Source organism: Lepidochelys kempii, chromosome 3 (genome assembly GCF_965140265.1).
Source record: "Lepidochelys kempii isolate rLepKem1 chromosome 3, rLepKem1.hap2, whole genome shotgun sequence".
Classification (NCBI taxonomy): Eukaryota; Metazoa; Chordata; order Testudines; family Cheloniidae; genus Lepidochelys; species Lepidochelys kempii.
In genome coordinates, this window is record NC_133258.1 from 18,019,031 (window position 1) to 18,040,397 (window position 21,367).

Genomic DNA, 21,367 nt, shown 5'->3' on the forward strand with positions numbered 1-21,367 from the left:
ACAATATTTTCTCTGCAACTAAGAATGATCTCCATCTTCTTTTATCTCCATAAAGGAGCTCCTGCTATTCTAGACTGTGTGTTAGATTTTGCTCTGTTACACTGGTATAATTCCAGAAAAACCCATTGAAGTCAGTGGAGTTAGTCTGGATTATACTGCAGTGTAAGACTCAGCGACTACAGTGTAGCTTTAGTTTTTTTAAAACTTAAGGTATTCATACAATTTTTTTTCTAAGTTCTTTTCTCTTTCTCCTCCTCCTATCATTGCAGTAACAACTGTTGCTGCACTGCCCCTTTAACTTACAGGTTATGGAAACTTGAATAACAATTCCAGATTATTCATTTTCCTTGTTTCAGAGTAACAGCCGTGTTAGTCTGTATTTGCAAAAAGAAAAGGAGTACTTGTGGCACCTTAGAGACTAACCAATTTATCTGAGCATAAGCTTTCGTGAGACGTTGTGCTTCTTTGGAAATAGTTTGGTAACTTCTCAAGTATGGCCAGTTTGCGTCTTTTGAAAAGTTGATCCTCTGTGTTTAAAATATACATTGATCAGATAGTTCAAGAACATGTTGAATCCTTTGACTCTTCATGACGTTGTTTTCTTGCAGGTGAAGTGTATCTTTAGAATCCAGTATGAAGAGGTTTTTTATATTCAAAGACCAAGTGAAGAAGACAGACTGAGATTTTTCCAGGAGTTAATTCTTAATCAGGCATCAATGCACCCCCCCAAAAGGAAACAGGCTGGTAAGCTACTTTACAATAAAGCCACAGTAGTGCGAGAATCTGTTTGAATCAAGTTTTGTACTGTAAAATGTTTTTCTTTTTAAATGGTTTTGGGAAATGCAGTTAGGGTCATTAACAACTGACAGTTTATCAGTGTGCAGAACTGGCATGTTTCTATTATACTGAGTAAGATGGGGAGGAGTTTAAATTGTCAAGTTTGAAAAGTGGGAAGGAAAATGGGAAATCCCCACCCCCACCCCCTTTGCATTGTGCAAGTCCAGAAAGGGGTAATCGTTCAATGCCCTCTTACAAATACTTTCTGACTTTTTCCTGCCTTTTTTCCCTAGCTCTTTGTGCTCTGGAAGTTCTTCCTCTTGCATTACCCTCTCCTCCCCGTCAGCTGTCAGAAACAGAAAAGCAACGAATGGAGGACCAGGAGGAGAACACATTGAGAGAACTGCGGTTGTTTCTCAGGGATGTTACCAAGAGGCTGGCTACAGACAAACGCTTTAACATCTTCAGCAAACCGGTGGATATTGAAGAGGTCTTGTTTCAGTAATGTGCAAAAAATGAAGTTGAACCTATTAGAAAAAAAATTATTATTAATTAAAAAGGGCGTGAATAAATTACTATCCCAGATATCCTTGATATCCATGACCTAGCCAATTCTGCCTATCTGTAATCCACTGGTGGCTTAGTCATAACCTTCTGTACCACAGTGAGAGTGATCAGAAGCATATTTTTGGACACACTACTGGTTCAGCAAAAAAACTTGTATTACTCTAGCCCAGGAATCGGCAATCTTTGGCATGCGGCACGTCCGGGAAAGCTGCTGGTGGGCCTGGATGGTTTGTTTACCTGCAGCGTCCGCAGGTTCGGCCGATCGCAGCTCCCACTGGCCACGGTTCACTGTCTCAGGCCAATGGGGGCTGCAGGAAGCGGCGACCAGCACATCGCTCAGCCTGTGCTACTTCCCACAGCCCCCATTGGCCTGGGACAGCGAACCATGGCCAGTGGGAGCTGCGATCTGCTGAACCTGTGGACGCTGCAGGTAAACAAACCGTCTCGGCCCACCAGCGGCTTTCCCTGACGCTGTGTGCTAAATGTTGCTGATTCCTGCTCTAGCCTGTACTAGTCGAAGTTGCTTTTCCACTCTGAAAATCAGCATTATAAAAATGGTAGCACCTTATTCATCAAATCTGCTGCCAGGATGTATTTGGAATTAATTGTATTTGCTTTCTTTAGTTACCAAAAACTAGCTTTTACTGTTTTTTATTCCTGTAGAGCCAACATTGTGATGAAAAAGTGAATTGTGTTCTGTTCTTTATTGAAGAGTAACAGAAATGTTTACTAAGATTGCATATTTCTCCGAAAGCTATGTTCTAGGGATTATTCAGGGAAGTTCTGTAGTTTGTGTTACACAGAAGATCAGATTAAATGATTGTAATAGTCCCTTTTGACCTTAGAATCTATGAATCTATAAGTTCCAGTTATTTATGAATGTGAAGACCCATTGAAAGACATAATTGGAAGACAGTGGGGTTGCAGTTGTAACTGAGGGCATCATTTGGCCTGCAAGTCTATTACTGTGCTGGTGTGTGAAAAGGAAAGAGCGTAGCTTGGCTTTCAGATAGAATACTAACTTTGTAGGGATGGCAGTAAGAAAAAAACACTTTTCTACTTCCAGTTGGAACATTTGTTCTGTAAGTCATTGAGAGACCATAAAAATGGGACCCTGCAATGTCATTTTTAGTGTAATTTTTTACAGCAGAGCTGCACTTTAACTTACATGCAGAGTTAACAAGCATTATGTGAGGCCCCATCCAGTCCTCCTCCAGCTTCAAGCCAGATTCAATATTTGAACGTTATTTGTGACTTAACTTGTTTATGTTAAAGGACTATGAACAATTCTTTTCAACTATGCAGAAGGAATATTGCCATCTTCATTTTATAGATGGGGAACTGACACAGATGAGATTTAGTGATTTGCCAAAGGGTTATGCAAAATCTGGGATTAATTCCTAGCACTGTCACAGATCTCTCAAGTCCCAGTCCCTAATGCCTTAACCAGAAGACCTCCCTTTCTTATTTAACTGATCTGCTATATAAATTTTGCAGTTTCACATGAAGATTCTATTACTAGTGGTGATACACTTGCTAGAAAAAATACAGGTTGACTTTTAGATCCTAGGATGAATTAACAGGATGAATTAACAGTAATATTTAGAAAAATATCATTCTGCTTGTAAACTGGACAGTTTACATCTTGGGATGCCATTTTCACTGCCTGTTTAGAATAGAAAATGCACTTTAAATATACATTTAAGCATTTAGCCAGTAGCTAGGTATTATATATGATGTTGATGTATGGTCTTAATCTAAGATTTATGTTGATATATTTTTTGTTACAATTTCTAAAAATTCACGTTTACCTGGTTAATCAAAAATTCTTCCTCTGGAGCCATTACAGTTTGATCGAAATGTATTTCATTTTTTTGGCAACCATCACCTTAATATATGGGTGATTTTAAAATATTCAGGACTACACAAACTCTCAGGCCTACCTACATGTGAAATTGATTGTAATCTTAATTACATTGAAGCACTCATGCAGAAGCATACTTTGTTTTAATCAGAGCAAAGAATAAATAATAAATACATACTAACTGTAGCTCACTGAGATATGTATAGCTCTGTTGGGGTCTTCTGTTGCCAAGAGTTAACCCCTCATCATACAATTAATTCAGTTAAATACCTTTCACTCTACCTGGAGGGCTGCTGAACCCATGATGAGGTACACCATAGAAGGCAGTGAATTCCACTGACAAGGGGCCTTCTGAGAATGCCCTGCTACAAAGTCCATATAATACTTATAGTGGCGAAATTTAGATTTGGTGTTCCTACAGATTATTATTGCAAATGTTTTGCAGAAAATTATTTTTAAAGGTTAATGATTTGACGACCTAAATAACAAAAAAGGCTTACCTACAAAATGGAGAAACAGTTTCACAGTTCTCCTTTCTGTGGGGGTAGGCCCACTATTTTTAAAGTTCAGGACAATGTTAAAATATCTTCAGTGTATATAATAAAAAGAGGCTTTAATTGCAGCACCAATTTAGTTTGCTCTGAAAATCAGATGTATCAGTGAATCTCTGAAGGAACTATAACTTTAGCAGTCTAACACCAGCACTATAATTTCAATTTCTTTGTTTAAAATGTTTGAATTAAAGATGTATTGAAAATGAGAATGATCAAAATGTTGAGCTGGCACATTTCTTAATTAGTGCTAAGTATGCTGCATGAATATGTGTATAATGTGGGAAAGTGTGCCGATGAAATGCATAAGGCCCTGTGTCACTTCAGTATGCTGTTTGATTGTAGGTTTCAGATTATCTTGAAGTTATCAAAGAACCAATGGACCTGTCAACAGTAATAACCAAAATTGATAAACACAACTATTTGACTGCCAAGGATTTCCTAACAGATATTGATCTCATCTGTAGCAATGCATTGGAATATAATCCAGACAAAGACCCTGGAGGTAAGGCAATATTTAGTTTTGGCCTACCTAAACTTGAAAAATAGTTGTTTAATCATGTGTATGATTATTATTCAGGCATCTAAGCAAACTTCATACTGTGTTATAAATTAGCTAAACAAGTGATTTTGTTCCTTGAAGGTCAATGCTTTTAATAGTCTTGAGACTCTTAAGTGGACAGTTAGAATATACGTGAAGCATTCTAGGAACTATGTGGTGGAGTGAGTGTGCAGGAACTAGTAAGCAAAGTAGGGCTAAAGCACTTAACATTCACTTCTGGTAAATTGGGTTCCAATCCTGAGTAGGTCCTAAGTGAAAATGAATTTGGTAGTTGCTTCTTGGTCTTCAGGGGACATCTGTCCACATAATAAAACCATCACATAATTTGGCAGAGTTATATGGAGAATCCTGCACAGCACCTTGCGGTGCTATGCATTTGCCTCCAGCTATGATCCTTCCTACCAAATTCATCCACTAAATTAAGAACTCACCACTGGGGCTGGAGGAAGGAGCAGGACTAATCCCAAACAAAGAGGTCTGTTTTAGTTGATTAGGGAAGAATTGTCTTGCAAATGTATTTAAGTGGCAGTTTATCATGTGGCTGTTTCCAATTTAAAAAAAAAAAAAAAACTACAAAAAAGAGGACGTTAGTGTGAAGGCTGTCCACCTGCGGATATGGGAAATGTCATCCTCTGTATTTGTTGTAAAAGATGCATTATTGTGCATTGGGAAGATGTATGTTGCTAAATAAGCGTTTGATCTGACAGCTTCCAAAAGCTCAAGTCAGGTTTTAAAATGAAAAAGAAAATGCCCCTTTAAAGCATTAGTTAGTACAGTATGATGAATGGAAAACTGACCCTATCATCAAATGAAAACAGTGAATTAAAAGGTTTTCATTAAATACCATGAGACAAAAGAAGAAATAGTTCTTTGAGTGGTTGCAGATATGTTCCACTCAGGTATGCATGTGCCCAGCGCACCAAAGCCAGAAAAGTTTGCCTAACAGTAACCATGGGGCAGTACTTGTGCCCTTTCTTTATGGCCTGTCACATTACTATTAAGGGCACTGCTGCTCTGAACCTCCCTTCCCCCCCACCCCAATTCCTTCTCACTGCCCATGGCTAGAGTTGGAGTTTCAGTGTGGTGTTTCTTCACCCTGATTTTGTATTTCATTCTTCTGAAATTTTGTTGTAAATAGTCACAATAGTTAGTTATCTAGTAGTGCCTTAGTTAGCAAAGTTAGGCTGAGTAGCTATTTTTTTTTCTCAGCTGGAATGTCTTCACCAGGATTTAAGCTCTGTCTGGCGTGTGGGGTGACTGTTCCTAATAGTGATCCTCATGTGTAGTGTTTAGAGAGGGGCACATTAAGGAAAAGTACTTTATTTGCAAATCATTTAAGAATGCAGGTGGCAGGGGACTTGAGGCTCAAGCAGCACCTGATGCAGCATGCCATGAGTCCTGGTTGGCACCAAACACAGTATTGGCTCCTCAGCCACCATCATAACCATAACAAGACGATGTTCCTCTGTTAGACTCTGAGGCCTCCTCTAGAGGAAGAGGGATCATTCACCTTCCTTGGGCCTCTGAGAAAAGGACCTATAAAACAGACAGTAGCCACTCCAGACCTTGGAGAGAGTCCTCCTCTGCCAGAATCTGTGCAGACTGGCACCTTGACTCCTCAGGTACACATGATGGAACTGGGCCTTCTACCTGCTCTCTAATACTGAGGCAACATTAATTTGGGGCTGTCCTGTCGACTCTGGCTCTGTCCATGGGATGTCTGCTGAATCTGGTACCAGTGTCCAGTCCCCTGGCACATCAGGCAATGTCAGATGTGCGTTGCCTTTTGGATCCTCATTCTCCAATTGTCTGGGAATATTCAAGTGCTGCGACTTTATCAACAACGATGGCACTGTGTAGGTTAATTACACTGGTGTCTCCGCGACCAGCACCACCGTCAACACTGCATATCACGTTGAGTACGTAATTGAGGCTGGCACTGGTACCAGTGCTGAGGGATTTGTTAGCACAGCAGTCATCTTTGGCACCAATAATAGTCATAGTGTAGACTGTGTCATTGGTATCAGTACCGACGCCGGTGTCTGTGCCTCTTTTGGCATTGGTACCAAATGAGAGTGCATTGCCCTTGTGTCATAAATATAAAGGGAAGGGTAAACCCCTTTAAAATCCCTCCTGGCCAGGGGAAAGCTCCTCTCACCTGTAAAGGGTTAAGAAGCTAAAGGTAACCTCACTGGCATCTGACCAAAATGACCAATGAGGAGACAAGATACTTTCAAAAGCTGGGAGGAGGGAGAGAAACAAAGGGTCTGGGTCTGTCTGTAGGCTGCTCTTGCCAGGGACACAACAGGAATGGAGTCTTAGAACTTTTAGTAAGTAATCTAGCTAGGTATGTGTTAGATTATGATTTCTTTAAATGGCTGAGAAAAGAATTGTGCTGAATAGAATAACTATTTCTGTCTGTGTATCTTTTTTGTAACTTAAGGTTTTGCCTAGAGGGATTCTCTGTTTTGAATCTAATTACCTTGTAAGGTATCTACTATCCTGATTTTACAGAGGTGATTTCTTTACTTCTATTTACTTCTATTTCTATTAAAAGTTGTCTTGTAAGAAAACTGAATGTTTTTTCATCGTTCAAGGGTTTGGGTCTGTGGTCACCTATGCAAATTGGTGAGGCTTTTTATCCAGCATTTCCCAGGAAAGGGGGGGTGCAAGTGTTGGGAGGATTGTTCATTGTTCTTAAGATCCAAGGGTCTGGGTCTGTAGTCACCTAGGCAAATTGGTGAGGCTTTTTACCAAACCTTGTCCAGGAAGTGGGGTGCAAGGTTTTGGGAAGTATTTTTGGGGGAAAGACGTATCCAAACAGCTCTTCCCCAGTAACCAGTATTAGTTTGGTGGTGGTAGCGGCCAATCCAAGGACAAAGGGTGGAATATTTTGTACCTTGGGGAAGTTTTGACCTAAGCTGGTAAAGATAAGCTTAGGAGGTTTTTCATGCAGGTCCCCACAACTGTACCCTAGCGTTCGGAGTGGGGAAGGAACCTTGACACCTTGCCAGTCCTTCAGGTCACCAACTTCTGTCAACCTTGGGACTGATGCAACCAGCACATTGGACCTCTGATGAGGCTGGACTCTGTCTTGCTCTGCTGGGGTTGCTCCGCCATTATCTCTGGATGATTTTGGGGATTCATTATAGTCGAGCTTGACGTCCTCCCTCCCAGTCTAAAAGGCAGTTGAGAACCCCTTTCTCATCCTGACCACGACTGTCCCCGCAGCAGAGACAGGAGCTCTTGCCCAGTGCCTACTGGCCACTAATGCCTTATCCCTATCCACAGTGGCCTGGGAATCCATAGGATGTTCCTTATTTCTTAAGGTCCTGACCTTCAACCCACTTCTGGGCAAGAGCACCCAACCCATCCATGGCATCACCTCCCCAGCCACCTACATTGCAGATTCAGATGGAGGACACTACCTCAGAACCCTTGCAGGGTCTGGTACTGCACCCAGGGAGGCCAGTGGCCTCTCTTCCTTCATCTTTGTCATCACCAGATGACAGAATGGTAGCAGATGCTTCCTCTCCAGTGCTGAACACTTTTGGGCACAGGAGGACCTCCTTAGATGATTGGCATTGGCCTTAGGGAAACACTCACAAGTTAGTGGATATTTTATTCCTAGAACCTTGGGAGAAGTAGTTCTCCCTGTTAACAATGCACTATTGGAACGTGCTGAGGCTTTGTGGAACACCCCAACATCTTTGACATCTATGAGGAAGCATATGAACAATCATTATGTATTTATGTAGGGATTCAAGTGTTTTTATTTGCATCCTGCCCCTAAGTTGCTTGTCATGACAGTAGCCCATGAGAGGTCACATCAAGGGAGGTACAAGTCCACTCCCAAGGACAAAGAATTTGGATCTCCTGGGCAGGAAAATGTATTCAGCCTCCTCCTTACAAATGCAAATTGCAAACCAGAAGGTGCTGCTATTCAAATGTAAGGCATTACTCCAGGATCTTTGTTACTGATGAAGATTCTGTCTAGCTGGTTTGATTGAAATTAATCATTCAGTGCTGTTCCTTGGAAAAATTGGAACCTAGGATACAAATCTTATATGCATCAACAGTGCACTTACTACTTAGGCCAGTTGGATTTTGAGCTGAAGTAATTTCCTGGAATTTCCATGTACAGCTTGCATACAGTATTTGGGACTGTGGAGACTTGGATAATTGCATAACCAGTTAATAGGTAGGAGTTGTTCCTAATGGCAAAAATCGGATACTGTAGGGTCAGATTTAATGTACTTAATCTCATTTCATTCCCTAGGAATAGTTGCAATTTAACAGAATGTGTTGGCCCCTTCAAAACGAGGCACCACCAGCCCAAGTGTCACTGGAGGCTCAGCGCTTCAGTATTCGGAAACGTAATCTGCGGAGGTCCTGGGAATTGTAGTATGGGGGTTCAGATGACTGTGACCCTTATGACTGAGGTCAGGTGGGTTCAGGACTGAATATAGTGCAACGGTGGGAGAGTCCAGGGCAGGAGGAATGCCCCCTTCTCCAACCCCTTTGACATCAGGGCTGAAGGGACTGTTGTGTCTGGCAAAGAGCTGAAATAATCATGCATGGGGGAAGGGCTATGGTCCAACATGAAGTAGGGTGGGAGACAGTTTTGTTGACGTTTTAGTTATATGAGGAAGGGGACAGTACTTATGACCTAATTGGCAGGCCAAGTCACTTCAACTCACCAGAACTGCTTGAAAACTACAGAGCAGAAGGAAACCAAGAGGGAAACGGAGGCAATAACCACGTCCCTCTACTATAGGGGGAGAAGCTGCTTTTACATCTGGCTTGATTCTGTTTTTATCCATTCATTTTCCTTGGGTGACAACTTTCCATTTAAGATTAGTGCTCCATACCAAGCACCCCTAAGGTTACATAACATCCATTAGCGTTATTTCAGAGGTTCTCCCTTTTGTGAGATACCTTACTGTTTGTTCAAGAACTTGTTCATTAATTTATATTGGTCATTGTCTGTTCCAAGAGCTAACTCCTCTAGTCAGAGCATTCCCTTAGAAGGTTGCTGGTCACACTATACTTCATGTAAAATAGAACTGTATAGCTGCTATTTTTCTTTTCTTGAGACAGTGTTGGGACTTCCCATGTTATTCAACTGTACTCTCCAGTAGTTAAATGGGAACACTTGATGGTTTAATAGTTCAGAAGCAGATTTAACTATTCCATGTTTCCAGTTTTGGGTAGGAATTCCAAACTGATAGTTTTTCTATGAGTTCCTGTGCATGTGGATCCCACTCATGGTGCACAGATGCCTTCTGGACAGGAGTCAAATGTTTTTATCAGGAGAGTCCACCAAGAGTTGCTCATGCACCCTTCACACCTCTCCACTCCCTTCCGTGGATATAAAGTACATCGTGTCCCTGCTCGCTACTCAGTGTCTTCTAATAGCCCCCCTGCTGAGAGTCGGAACAATTCAGTGTCCTATCTTAGCATAGATAGCTCTGTTGGTGTTTGTTTTCTTTGTGAATATTTTTCTTTTATTATTTAGGATAGTTATTTAGAATTGTGTTCGCACATTGGAAAAAAAAATTAGGTTAGTACTGTTAATTAGCCCATGAACTGTTACATTACTGTCAAGGGCCTTTATGCAGGAACATCATTCGCTAGGCTTCAAGTCATGTCCATCATGTTGGAAGATAAATCCCCTCATGGATAGACACAATGCTTGTTTGTTTTGTTTAGGTGAGAAACAGATTCCTTTAAAGTGTGCCATTTGCTGGGCCTTGAGGAAGTGCACTCAAAAATCTTCAGAGTACATACTAAGACTCTTTCTAATGGAGAAGTCTGTGAGATTACAGTTGGACTTTGACATGCCACAGCTGCAGGATTTTTAGTGTTGATGCTGAAGATCCAGCCTGAAAGTGCCTTGGAGATGAGGGAGATAACTCTGAGCTCTGTACCCCCTAAGAAGCATCTTTCTTCTCACAAGAGCTCTGAAACTTGGCAGGTGAAGAGGTCAGACACCCCTCCTGCCATGGATGTAAAAACCATTCTTCCAGACCACTTCTAGGCCTCTATCCCATTCCTTAGTTCCATGCAACAGGAAGGTGGAATTACAGATACAGAGGAATCCACTTAAGGTGGCAACAGGCAAACTGGCACTGAGAATGAATGCAGCACTGGAGAGTCCAGTCTTCACACTGGCTTTGCATTTAAAGATGTCCCTAAAGTAATCTTTGTCATGAGGTCACTTGGTATTGAAGCTACATCATACCCTGACATGTGCCAAAGCTCCGGTATGGCGGTGACTGTACTCTAACTCTTTGGCACCAGGTCAGAGGACATCTAAGACTACGAGGTCAACTCCTATGGTACCGAGATTATCAACCCTGATGAGGAGTGAATACTACCTATGATACCAAGCTCAACACCCTCCACGCACATGATACAAGGAATGTTTTTGGCTTTCTCTTTTAGGGACACATCTGACATAAGAGTGACTCTTGAACTGGGACTCATTTATTAGAATATTCTCCTTTGTTGGCTAGATCAGTCTCCACCAGAACAGCCCAGAATGTCTGTCATTTAAAGATATATTGCTGGGTTCCCAAGTTCAGAGTCATACAAAGCCATCTTCTCTATAATGGATGGTGGCACCTTCCAGCTCAGCTCCCTTCTTGGAGGATTTTTCACCTTCTCAGGCATCTAGCAAGCAGCAGTTTCTGGAACCTCAGTCACCTTCACCGACTCCTTCAAGAGAAAGGGAGTACAGTAGCACCTCAGAGTTACGAACACCTCAGGAATGGGGGTTGTTCCTAACGCTGAAATGTTAGTAACTATGAACAAAACATTATGGTTGTTCTTTCAAAAGTTTACAATTGAACATTGATTTAGTACTGCTTTTGAAGCTTTACTATGCAAAAGAAAAAATGTGTTTTCCCTTTATTTTTTAGTAGTTTACATTTAACACAGTACTGTACTGTATTTGCGTCCCCGTTTCCCCCCCTTGCCCCCCCCCCCTTTTTTTTGTCTCTGCTGCTGCCTGATTGTGTACTTCCGGTTCGAAATGAGGTATATGGTTGACTGATCAGTTCGTAACTCTGGGGTTCTTGGGCTAATGTGCCCTACCTGTATGGATTCTAGCCTTGGCCATACAGGCCTGGCTGGCCTCAACACTGAAGAACCCCAAGCCATCATTCAGCTTCTCTGAAGGAACCTGCATTTTAATTGTGTCGGAAAAGCCCTCAGGGACTTGTTCCTTCCCCTGTACCTCAAGTGGCTGTGAAGTTTCAACAGCCTGTCTCTGAAGAGGAGGATGGAGGAGTGCAGGATGACACTTCTGTACTCTAAGTTTTCTCATAATCTTCACTGGACAAAACCATGATCTCCTACATTCTTTAAAAGCTCTTGATTCATCTTAAAATCATCCATTATTTTAGGAGAGTAGAAGAGGCTCTGGAAGCTTCCTTGGACCTGGTACATGAGAAAACATACAAGCTATTTCATATCCTGCAACCAGCTGTACAGAGCAGAATAGTCCTCCCAATTGATAAGAGAATCCTCCAGCCAGTGGAGTATTTGTGGGCCATCACCCATGTCAAGGTTCCTCCCCCACTCTGAACTCTAGGGTACAGATGTGGGGACCTGCATGAAAAACCTCCTAAGCTTATCTTTACCAGCTTAGGTCAAAACTTCCCCAAGGTACAAAATATTCCACCCGTTGTCCTTGGACTGGCCGCTACCACCACCAAACTAATACTGGTTACTGGGGAAGAGCCGTTTGGACGCGTCCTTCCCCCCCAAAATACTTCCTAAAACCTTGCACCCCACTTCCTGGACAAGGTTTGGTAAAAAGCCTCACCAATTTGCCTAGGTGACTACAGACCCAGACCCTTGGATCTTAAGAACAATGAACAATCCTCCCAACACTTGCACCCCCCCTTTCCTGGGAAATGTTGGATAAAAAGCCTCACCAATTTGCATAGGTGACCACAGACCCAAACCCTTGGATCTGAGAACAATGAAAAAGCATTCAGTTTTTTACAAGAAGACTTTTAATAAAAAATAGAAGTAAATAGAAATAAAGAAATCCCCCCTGTAAAATCAGGATGGTAGATATCTTACAGGGTAATTAGATTCAAAAACATAGAGAACCCCTCTAGGCAAAACCTTAAGTTACAAAAAAGATACACAGACAGAAATAGTTATTCTATTCAGCACAATTCTTTTCTCAGCCATTTAAAGAAATCATAATCTAACACATACCTAGCTAGATTACTTACTAAAAGTTCTAAGACTCCATTCCTGGTCTATCCCCGGCAAAGACCCAGCATACAGACAGACACAGATCCTTTGTTTCTCTCCCTCCTCCCAGCTTTTGAAAGTATCTTGTCTCCTCATTGGTCATTTTGGTCAGGTGCCAGCGAGGTTACCTTTAGCTTCTTAACCCTTTACAGGTGAGAGGAGCTTTCCCCTGGCCAGGAGGGATTTCAAAGGGGTTTACCCTTCCCTTTATATTTATGACAACCCACAATCTCATAGCAATCTCAGAAGGGTGAATGAAAATACCAGTTCTCCCCTTAGGGATCTGAATATTTCTATTCACTTCTGATGCAGTGTTGGAATGACTATTTATGCAGGGTATTACAACTACACTAATTTAACCATAAGTTCCTTATTAAATCTAAAGACCAAATGGTACTTATACAATAGCTATGTACATTCCTAAAAAGTCTACATTATAAGCAATTTACTAATCCAAACAGTAACAAAATATTTATAAGCATTCGATCAAGATACTTACAAACAGGCTAAGCTCAAGGGTTTAGACCCACAATGGTCCGCTCTAGCTTTGGTCATATGGTTTATCTGTGTCAAGACTCTCTAAGGAAGTGCAGACTACAGTGCAAGACTTGACGTTTAATGGGAAGGACATGTTCAGTCCAAAGACAGACACAAAGTTGCACTCCAAGGATTCTTGGACCATGCTCGGATCTTTGGGCCTTTACATCCCAAATTTTAGAAAAAAGTATTATAAATCCCAGTTCTCTTCTAGGCAGAAATGTTAATCAACTACTGCATCTTTTTAACCATCAGAAACAATCAAGCCAGTTCAGAAAAAGAGAGAGGTTCCAAAAGAGAAAAACAGCCTTGTCATCTACTATCCAACCATCTCAGTCACAGAAGCAATAATTTTGATGCTTTGGTTGGGTATATGGCACAGAACAATGTGGATCTGTATCCCTCTCTCTTGCCCCTCTTCCTGTTTTGGTTCCTGCCTCTCTTCGCGGATGTCTGGACTGCAATAACATCAGACTGTTGGGTCTTGTAGGTAATCCAAGAGGGACATACCCTCCAATTTCGTACCTTCCCCCATCTCTTTTCAAGAAATTATGTCACATGAGTCTCATGCACCAAGAAATACATTCTCTACTGGAACTGGGTGTGATAGAGCCTCAACTGTTAGCCGTCAGAGAGAGAGGATTTTATTCCCCTTATTTTCTTGTACTAAAGAAGAAAGGAGCTGGTGACCCATACTAAATCTCAGGCTCCTCAGATAACCAGTGTCAAATTTCACCTGGTGACTCTTGCATCCACCATACCCTCTTTAGATGACACGTACTGGTTCAGTACCCTTAACTTGCCTGGCACATATTTTCATGTGCCAATACTTCCATTGAACAAGAAGTTTCTTTGCTTTCTGATGATGGATGACCACTATTAGTTCAGGGTCCTCCCGTTTGGCCTCTAAGCTGCACCTCGAGTTTTCACAAAATGTCTGTCAGTAGTAACCACCTGTCTGCAATTTCAGTGTGTTTACTGCACCCATTACTGTCTGTGTATGTGGATCCCACAATCCCTCCATCCTCGCAGCTCAGGGATTCTTCATGGGATGCTGGGTGGCATTGGTTCACCCTTATGCCCTTAGAAGGGAGCATGAAGGCATGAAGGATACATGTGTGACCCTTGTTGGGCACTATCAATCTTCCAAACTGTGCAGGGGCACCAGAGCACAATGTGCAGTATCCACATGCTTAGAACATCTCAAAGAACAGTTACTATAAGGTAAACAACCCTTCTTTTCTCATATCCTCTCTGTAGTTGTTACAAGTCTCTGTGGAGCATGTGACTTGCTGTGCCCGTATAAGTTACCTTTATGACAGCATAACTGCATAGTCACTGAAGCTTTTACTGGTATAACTATTCTGGAATAGAATATCACACCCCTAGTTAAAATAGTTATACCATTGAAACTTTAAAGTGTTGAGATAAGAACCCAATCAAAATCCTAGATTTGAAAACCTTGGACTTTGGAGAAGCTTTTATCTGGGGCCAACATTTTGTTGTTGTTTTGGAACCATCTCTGCTGCTGTTAGATCATCTTTAGACTCTTTCCCACTTAAAACAAAGAATGCATTCATACTGTTGTGTGAACTCAACAGGGCATAAAACAAAATACTTTATAACCATACTTTGCAAAAACCTCCAGGCTTGCTCTTAAAATCTTTCTGCAGCTATGAGTAACTTAAAAAATGATAAAGGTAGTTAAAGGAATTTAAAATCGTACCTCCTTTCCTACCAAAAAGTGAATACATCCTTAATATACAGTCTCTGTTACCTTTGCATCCCAAATTCATGAACTTGGGACTGTTTTGTAGGAAGTGATTCTAGGGGCATGCAGAAGTATAGCTCTAACACCCTTTTTTTGGTCAAGCTCCAGCAACCTGCTTCATTCTCTAGAAAATTAACTATTTTTATGTTTATATTGCAGTAGTACTTAGAATGTACTAATAATTTCCCATTTGCAGAAGTTAGTCTCCACTATTGACTGATTCTACTAGTCCTTCTAGTACTTTCAGCTTATTGCTATACAGTGATGATTTTATCCACATCATATATCACTAAGGCTATCTACACTACCCTCCTGCCATTACTCATCAACTATGAAGCACCAATAGTGGTAGCAGGAGAGAATAGCAGCGTAGACAAGGTATAGGAGATTTTTTCACTGTCCTCTAATCCTAGGTGACATGATGGTAAAAAAAGTAATTAATAAAAATAAATAAAAAACAAAAATTAAAAAATAGGTGTCCTGTCAACACTAGCAACAGTTTCATTGTTTTCATCATTGTAAGGGTGATAATGCAATGGTGGGAGACTTCCCAAAGAAGTGTAGATAGTGCCTAAGAGACCAGGATAATGAGTTTTCTCTACTTTGGCTTTTGACTCAGCAAATTCTCTCTCTGCCACAAAAATCACTACTTTAAAAGATGTAAATAATGCTTAGTGTATTTTGCTTGGTATCCTTAATTGCGCTCTCATGCTCTTCTAATGAGCGTCTGTAGTGATTCTTAAAGTTGGATTAAATGTGTTAATTTCACGATAATATAATTTAGCCATTAGTATTTAATGTTTGCTGTTGAAATAATTATGCCATTCAGAAAAAGTAATTCAAGATGGATTATCGGCAGTCTAGTTTGTACTAAAAACAAAGAAATAACTGGATAGAAAATGGTGTTGAGCATTTAGCTGAGTGGAACATATCCCACAATGCTGTTTCTCCCCAGTGCAGTTTTACCTATTGCATCTCTGCTCATTTTCCAGCAAACTAATGTTGGAGTACTGTCTAGTCTACATTTGAAACTAGTGGAAACGAGTAATCTCTTGAGAAATATTCTTTCACTTTTAATACTTGGGGCTCCAATTTGGCCAGTGAAATTTCCTTGGTGCCATGTCCCCTAGAGCCAGCTGAATACACAGCAATCCTCTGCAGACTTACTTTCTGCCAGTTAAGTTCATAATGTTAAAGCCGCCAAAGAAGCAAACATCAATATCATCAGCATAATAGTCAGTTAAGCACAACCTTGAGTCTGTTACAATATGATGTTTATTATACAAATAAAAAGGCAACCATAATCTGAAGCAAAAAGGCAGGTGGGTGACGTGGAAGACTACTAAAAATCTTAATATTATTGACACTAGATTCTGGAAGTTTTTTTATACAGCAGATTCAGGAATAAATGACTTTTCCAGATTTTTCATATAAAACAGAGGTTTCCATAATCCCTTGTGATTTTTAAGTGTTTTAAACTAAATAGACCAGTAGTACTCACTTCAGTAACCCACTCTGCAAACGGATTTCTTGGTTTGTTTGTCACGGAAGATCAGTTCATTGAGGTGGCAGCAGGCCCTGTGTGAACTATGTCATAGGAGAATACCACAGTATTCTCTGGTCTAATTTCAGGGACTCTGTACTATCTTGAAGCAGGCAAGGCCACTTATAATTGTTCAGTGGTACTTTTTCTGCTTCTGCTTCTCTGATGAGGATTCCTGGTGATGCAGGCTTTGTGATCCCATAGCATATCTGCTTGGAAATCACAGGAAGTAGAACTTAACACTTCGTTGCATAGGTTTTTCTTTTGTGGACCAAGCTTGACAAATTTTAGGCATCACTTTCTACTATGACATAAATTAATCTATTTAGGATTGTGGAAGCCCACCTCTTGTTGTTGGAGAAACTCTACCAGTGATCAATTCAAAGCAATAATTTTCTACCTTAAAAAAATTCTGTATTGCCCAGTAGTTAAATTGTTTTTGAACTCATGTGATCCATATGCTAACTACTTATTTTAAAAAAAAGAAAAGGGGAGGAGGGGAACTGGAGTGCGACACATACTCCACAGAGGCACTGGCTTTCAGACCTAATGTGATGGTGGTCTGTCTTCATTTATTTTCTTATATTTGTTTGATTTGCTGGGTTTTTTTCTTCCATTTCAAGGTATGTATTGTTGTAATATGTATATAATTAACATACATTAAAAACACACAGATATAAGAAGGTGTATAAAAATAAGTAAAACTAATGTCTTATATTAACTTTTTTTAATAGATAAAATAATTAGACACAGAGCTTGTACCTTGAAGGACACAGCACATGCCATAATTGCTGCAGAGCTGGATCCCGAGTTTAATAAAATGTGTGAAGAAATCAAGGAAGCGAGACGAAAAAGAGGTACGTTTTTTACCTTTTAAGAAATATTTATTGTAATGCAAAATATCAGATAATGTAGTTAAATAAAAATAGGCAAAGTCAAAACTAAAAAATATAAACGTTTGTATAAAAATTTGAGAAGCTTAAAAGCTTAAGTGAGTGTACTAGGATGCCTGGCAGAGGAAAAAATTATTGATATAAAAGGTATTACTGAACATGGTGGAATAATGTAATACTTGGCTATAAACTATACAGAAAGGACAGATTAGGTGGAGCGTGGTTGGTGCTGTATCTAAAAAGTTTCCATAGGATCTGGTGGGATAAATATCCTGATTGGAGAGCACTGCAGTTGGATATATATGGATTCAGATCCCAGCTGCAAGAGTACAAATATACCTCTGGATCAAGAAAAGAATACTGAGTGCACAATGTTGAGAGAGTTCAGACAGGCAGCAAAATCTAACAAAAAAACCAATAATGAGGACTTCACCTATCCACATATAACCTGGTCAAATGTCACAATGAGCAGAAAAGAAATTTTGTTAATTTTTAAATGAATGCTTCTTGAAACAACCTTCTAGAGCACATAGTAGTAGATGCTATTCTCAACATAGACCCAAGTGACCACAATATAATTACCATCTTGCAGGGGAGGAAAGGTATCAAAAACTAACACAATGACACTAAACTTTAGAAAGGGCGTTTTCAGTAATATCAATAAGCGAGTCAAAATAGCCCTAAAATCAAAAGGTAAGGAAATAAAGTTTAGATTTAGCATGGATGCTACTTAAGAAAACCATAGTTTCACAGATTCTAGGGCCAGAAGGCACCATTGTGATCATCTAGTCTGATGTCCCTAAATTCCTGTTGAAATAGAGCATATTCTTTTTATAAAATATCCAATAGAATCATAGTGTATCAGGGCTGGAAGGGACCTCAGGAGGTCATCTAGTCCAACCCCCTGCTCAAAGCTAACTAAATCCCCAACTAAATCATCCCAGCTAGGGCTTTGTTAAGCCTGACCTTAAAAACATCTAAGGAAGGAGATTCCACAATCTCCATAGGTAACCCATTCCAGTGCTTCACCACCCACCTAAAAAAAAGTTTTTCCTAATATCCAATCTAAACCTCCCTATAAGCGTGTGGGACTCACCCCTGTGGTGCCTCCTGCTGGTGTCCTGGGACTTAGCTCTACTTCCAGCTTTGGAGCGCCCTCTTCAGGCTGGTGTCCCGCTTACGCCAGGCCCCCATGTCCCTCCCGGATTGGTGTCCCTTGTACGCCAGGGTGCTGCCCCCTGGCAGTAATCCCTCACTTGCAGGGTTTCCCCACCCAGGGGAACCCCTGTCCCCACCTCGCCTCAGTCTTTGGCTACTGCAGTCACTATCTAGCCCCTGTTCACTGGGGCTGACTGCAGTATATAAGCCACTCATCACAGGCAAGGGGTTTTTTGGACCTGCTGCCTCTGCCTACCCGCGGGCTGCCCCCTGCAACTCCAGTACCTAACTGGCCTTTGACTAGGCCACAGCCTGGGGGGTTTCTAGGCCGGAGCTCCCCGGCTCCCTTGGCCTTCCCCCAGCCCTGTTCCACTCTAGGCACTTGGTTAGGCTCCCCAGCAGCCAGGCCCTTCTCTCTCTACAGACAGAGAGAGTCTGTTTGGACTCCTGGCTCACAGCCTCTTATAGGGGCCAGCTGGGCCCCGATTGGGGCATGGCCCCAGCTGTTGCTGCCTTCCCCAATCAGCCCAGGCCTCTTGTAACCAGCCACAGCCTTCTCCTGGGCTGTTCTAAGCCCCTCTGCGCAGGAGCGGGTATCTACCCCGCTACACTCCCCCACTGCAGCTTGAGACCGTTTACTCCTTGTTCTGTCATCTGCTGCCACTGAGAACAGTCTAGATCCAGCCTCTTTTTGGAACCCCCTTTCAGGTAGTTGAAAGCAGCTATCAAATCCCCCCTCATTCTTCTCTTCTGCAGACTAAACAATTCTAGTTCCCTCAGCCTCTCCTCATAAGTTATGTGCTCCAGTCCCTAATCATTTTTGTTGCCCTCCGCTGGACTCTTTCCAATTTTTCCACATCCTTCTTGTAGTGTGGGGCCCAAAACTGGACGCAGTACTCCAGATGAGGTCTTACCAGTGTCGAATAGAGGGGAACGATCACATCCCTCGATCTGCTGGCAATGCTCCTACAGCCCAAAATGCCGTTAGCCTTCTTGGCAACAGGGGCACACTGTTGACTCATATCCAGCTTCTCATCCACCTTAACCCCTCTGTCCATTTCTGCAGAATTGCTACCTAGCCACTCGGTCCCTAGTCTGTCACAGTGCATGGGATTCTTCCTTCCTAAGTGCAGGACTCTGGACTTGTCTTTGTTGAACCTCATCAGATTTCTTTTGGCCCAATCCTCTAATTTGTCTAGGTCCGTCTGTATCCTATCCCTATCCTCCAGTGTATCTGCCACCCCTCCCAGTTTAGTGTCATCTGCAAACTTGCTGAGAATGCAATCCACGCCATCCTCCAGATCATTAATGAAGATATTGAACAAAACCGCCCGAGGACCGACCCTTGGGGCACTCTGTTTGATACCGGCTGCCAGCTAGACATGGAGCCATTTATCACTACTCGTTGAGCCCGATGATCTAGCCAGCTTTCTATCCACCTTATAGTCCATTCATCCACTTCTTTAACTTGCTGGTAAGAATACTGTGGGAGACGGTATCAAAAGCTTTGCTAAAGTCAAGGAATAAAACTTCTACTGCTTTCTCCTTGTCCTATGACGAGATAACTGGGTCTGTGAAGGCAATTAGGTTAGTCAGGCATGACTTGCCCTTGGTGAATCCATGCTGACTGTTCCTGATCACTTTCCTCTGCTCTAAGTGCTTCAGAATTGATTCCTTGAGGATCTGCTCCATGATTTTTCCAGGGACCAAGGTGAGGCTGACTGGCCTGTAGTTCCCCGGCTCCTCCTCCTTCCCCTTTTTAAAGATGGGCACTACGTTAGCCTTTTTCCAGTCATCTGGGGCCTCCCTGGATCACCATGATTTTTCAAAGATAATGGCCAATGGCTCTGCAATCACATCCGCCAACTCCTTTAGCACCCTCGGATGCAGCGCATCCGGCCCCATGGGCTTGTGCTCATCCAGCTTTTCTAAATAGTCCTGAACCACTACTTTCTCCACAGAGGGCTGGTCACCTCCTCCACAGGCTGTGCTACCCAGTGGAGGAGCAGACCTTGTTCGTGAAGAGAGGCAAAAAAAGCACTGAATACATTAGCTTTATTCACATCCTCTGTCACTAGGTTGCCTCCCTCATTCAGTAAGGGGCCCACATTTTCCTTGACTTCCTTCTTGTTGCTAACATACCTGAAGAAACCCTTGCTAGCTGCAACTCCAAGTGTGATTTGGCCTTCCTGATTTCACTCCTACATGCCTGAGCAATATTTTTATACTCCTCCCTGGTCTTTTGTCCAATCTTCCACTTCTTGTAATCTTCTTTTTTGTGTTTAAGATCAGCAAAGATTTTACTGCTAAGCCAAGCTGGTTGCTTGTCATATTTACTATTCTTTCTACACGTTGGGATGGTTTGTTCCTGCAACCTCAATAAGGATTCTTTAAAATACAGCCAGCTCTCCTGGACTCCTTTCCCCCTCATGTTATTCTCCCAGGGGATCCTGCCCATCAGTTCCCTGAGGGAGTCAATCTGCTTTTCAGATTCAATCTTGATTTAAAGATTTCCAGTGATGGAGTATCTACCACATCCAGTGATAAGTTGTGTCAATGGCTAATTACCGTCACGGTTAAAAATTTCCATGTTATTTCTAGTCTAAATTTCTCTAGCTTCAACTTCCAGCTATTGGAACTTGTTATAGCTTTGACTGCTAGGCTGAAGAGTCCTCAGAAATCCAAATTCTCTTCCCATTTAGGCAGTTGGAATGTGATCTAGTTACCCCATAATCTTCTCTTTGATAAACTACATAGCTTGAGTTCCTTGAGTCTCACTATAATGCATGTTTTCTAATCCTTTAAGCACTCTTGTGGCTTTTTTTGGAACTCTGAAGTTTATCAACATTCTTCTTGAATTGACACCAAAA

The 21,367-nt window shown here is 41.7% G+C and overlaps 1 protein-coding gene across 8 annotated transcripts in view; it reads left to right on the forward strand.

Annotated features, from left to right (window-relative positions):
* Nucleotides 1–21,367, forward strand: part of ATAD2B (ATPase family AAA domain containing 2B) — a 177,308-nt gene that overhangs the window by 110,505 nt on the left and 45,436 nt on the right. For 6 of the 8 annotated variants that reach the window (XM_073335846.1, XM_073335847.1, XM_073335845.1 and 3 more), the window contains 4 exons: nt 609–744; nt 1,071–1,267; nt 4,105–4,264; nt 17,181–17,303. In XM_073335846.1, coding sequence (XP_073191947.1) covers nt 609–744; nt 1,071–1,267; nt 4,105–4,264; nt 17,181–17,303 — 616 coding nt within the window. The remainder of the gene's footprint in view (nt 1–608; nt 745–1,070; nt 1,268–4,104; nt 4,265–17,180; nt 17,304–21,367) is intronic. The other 2 variants (XM_073335842.1, XM_073335844.1) reach the window with 1 other exon arrangement.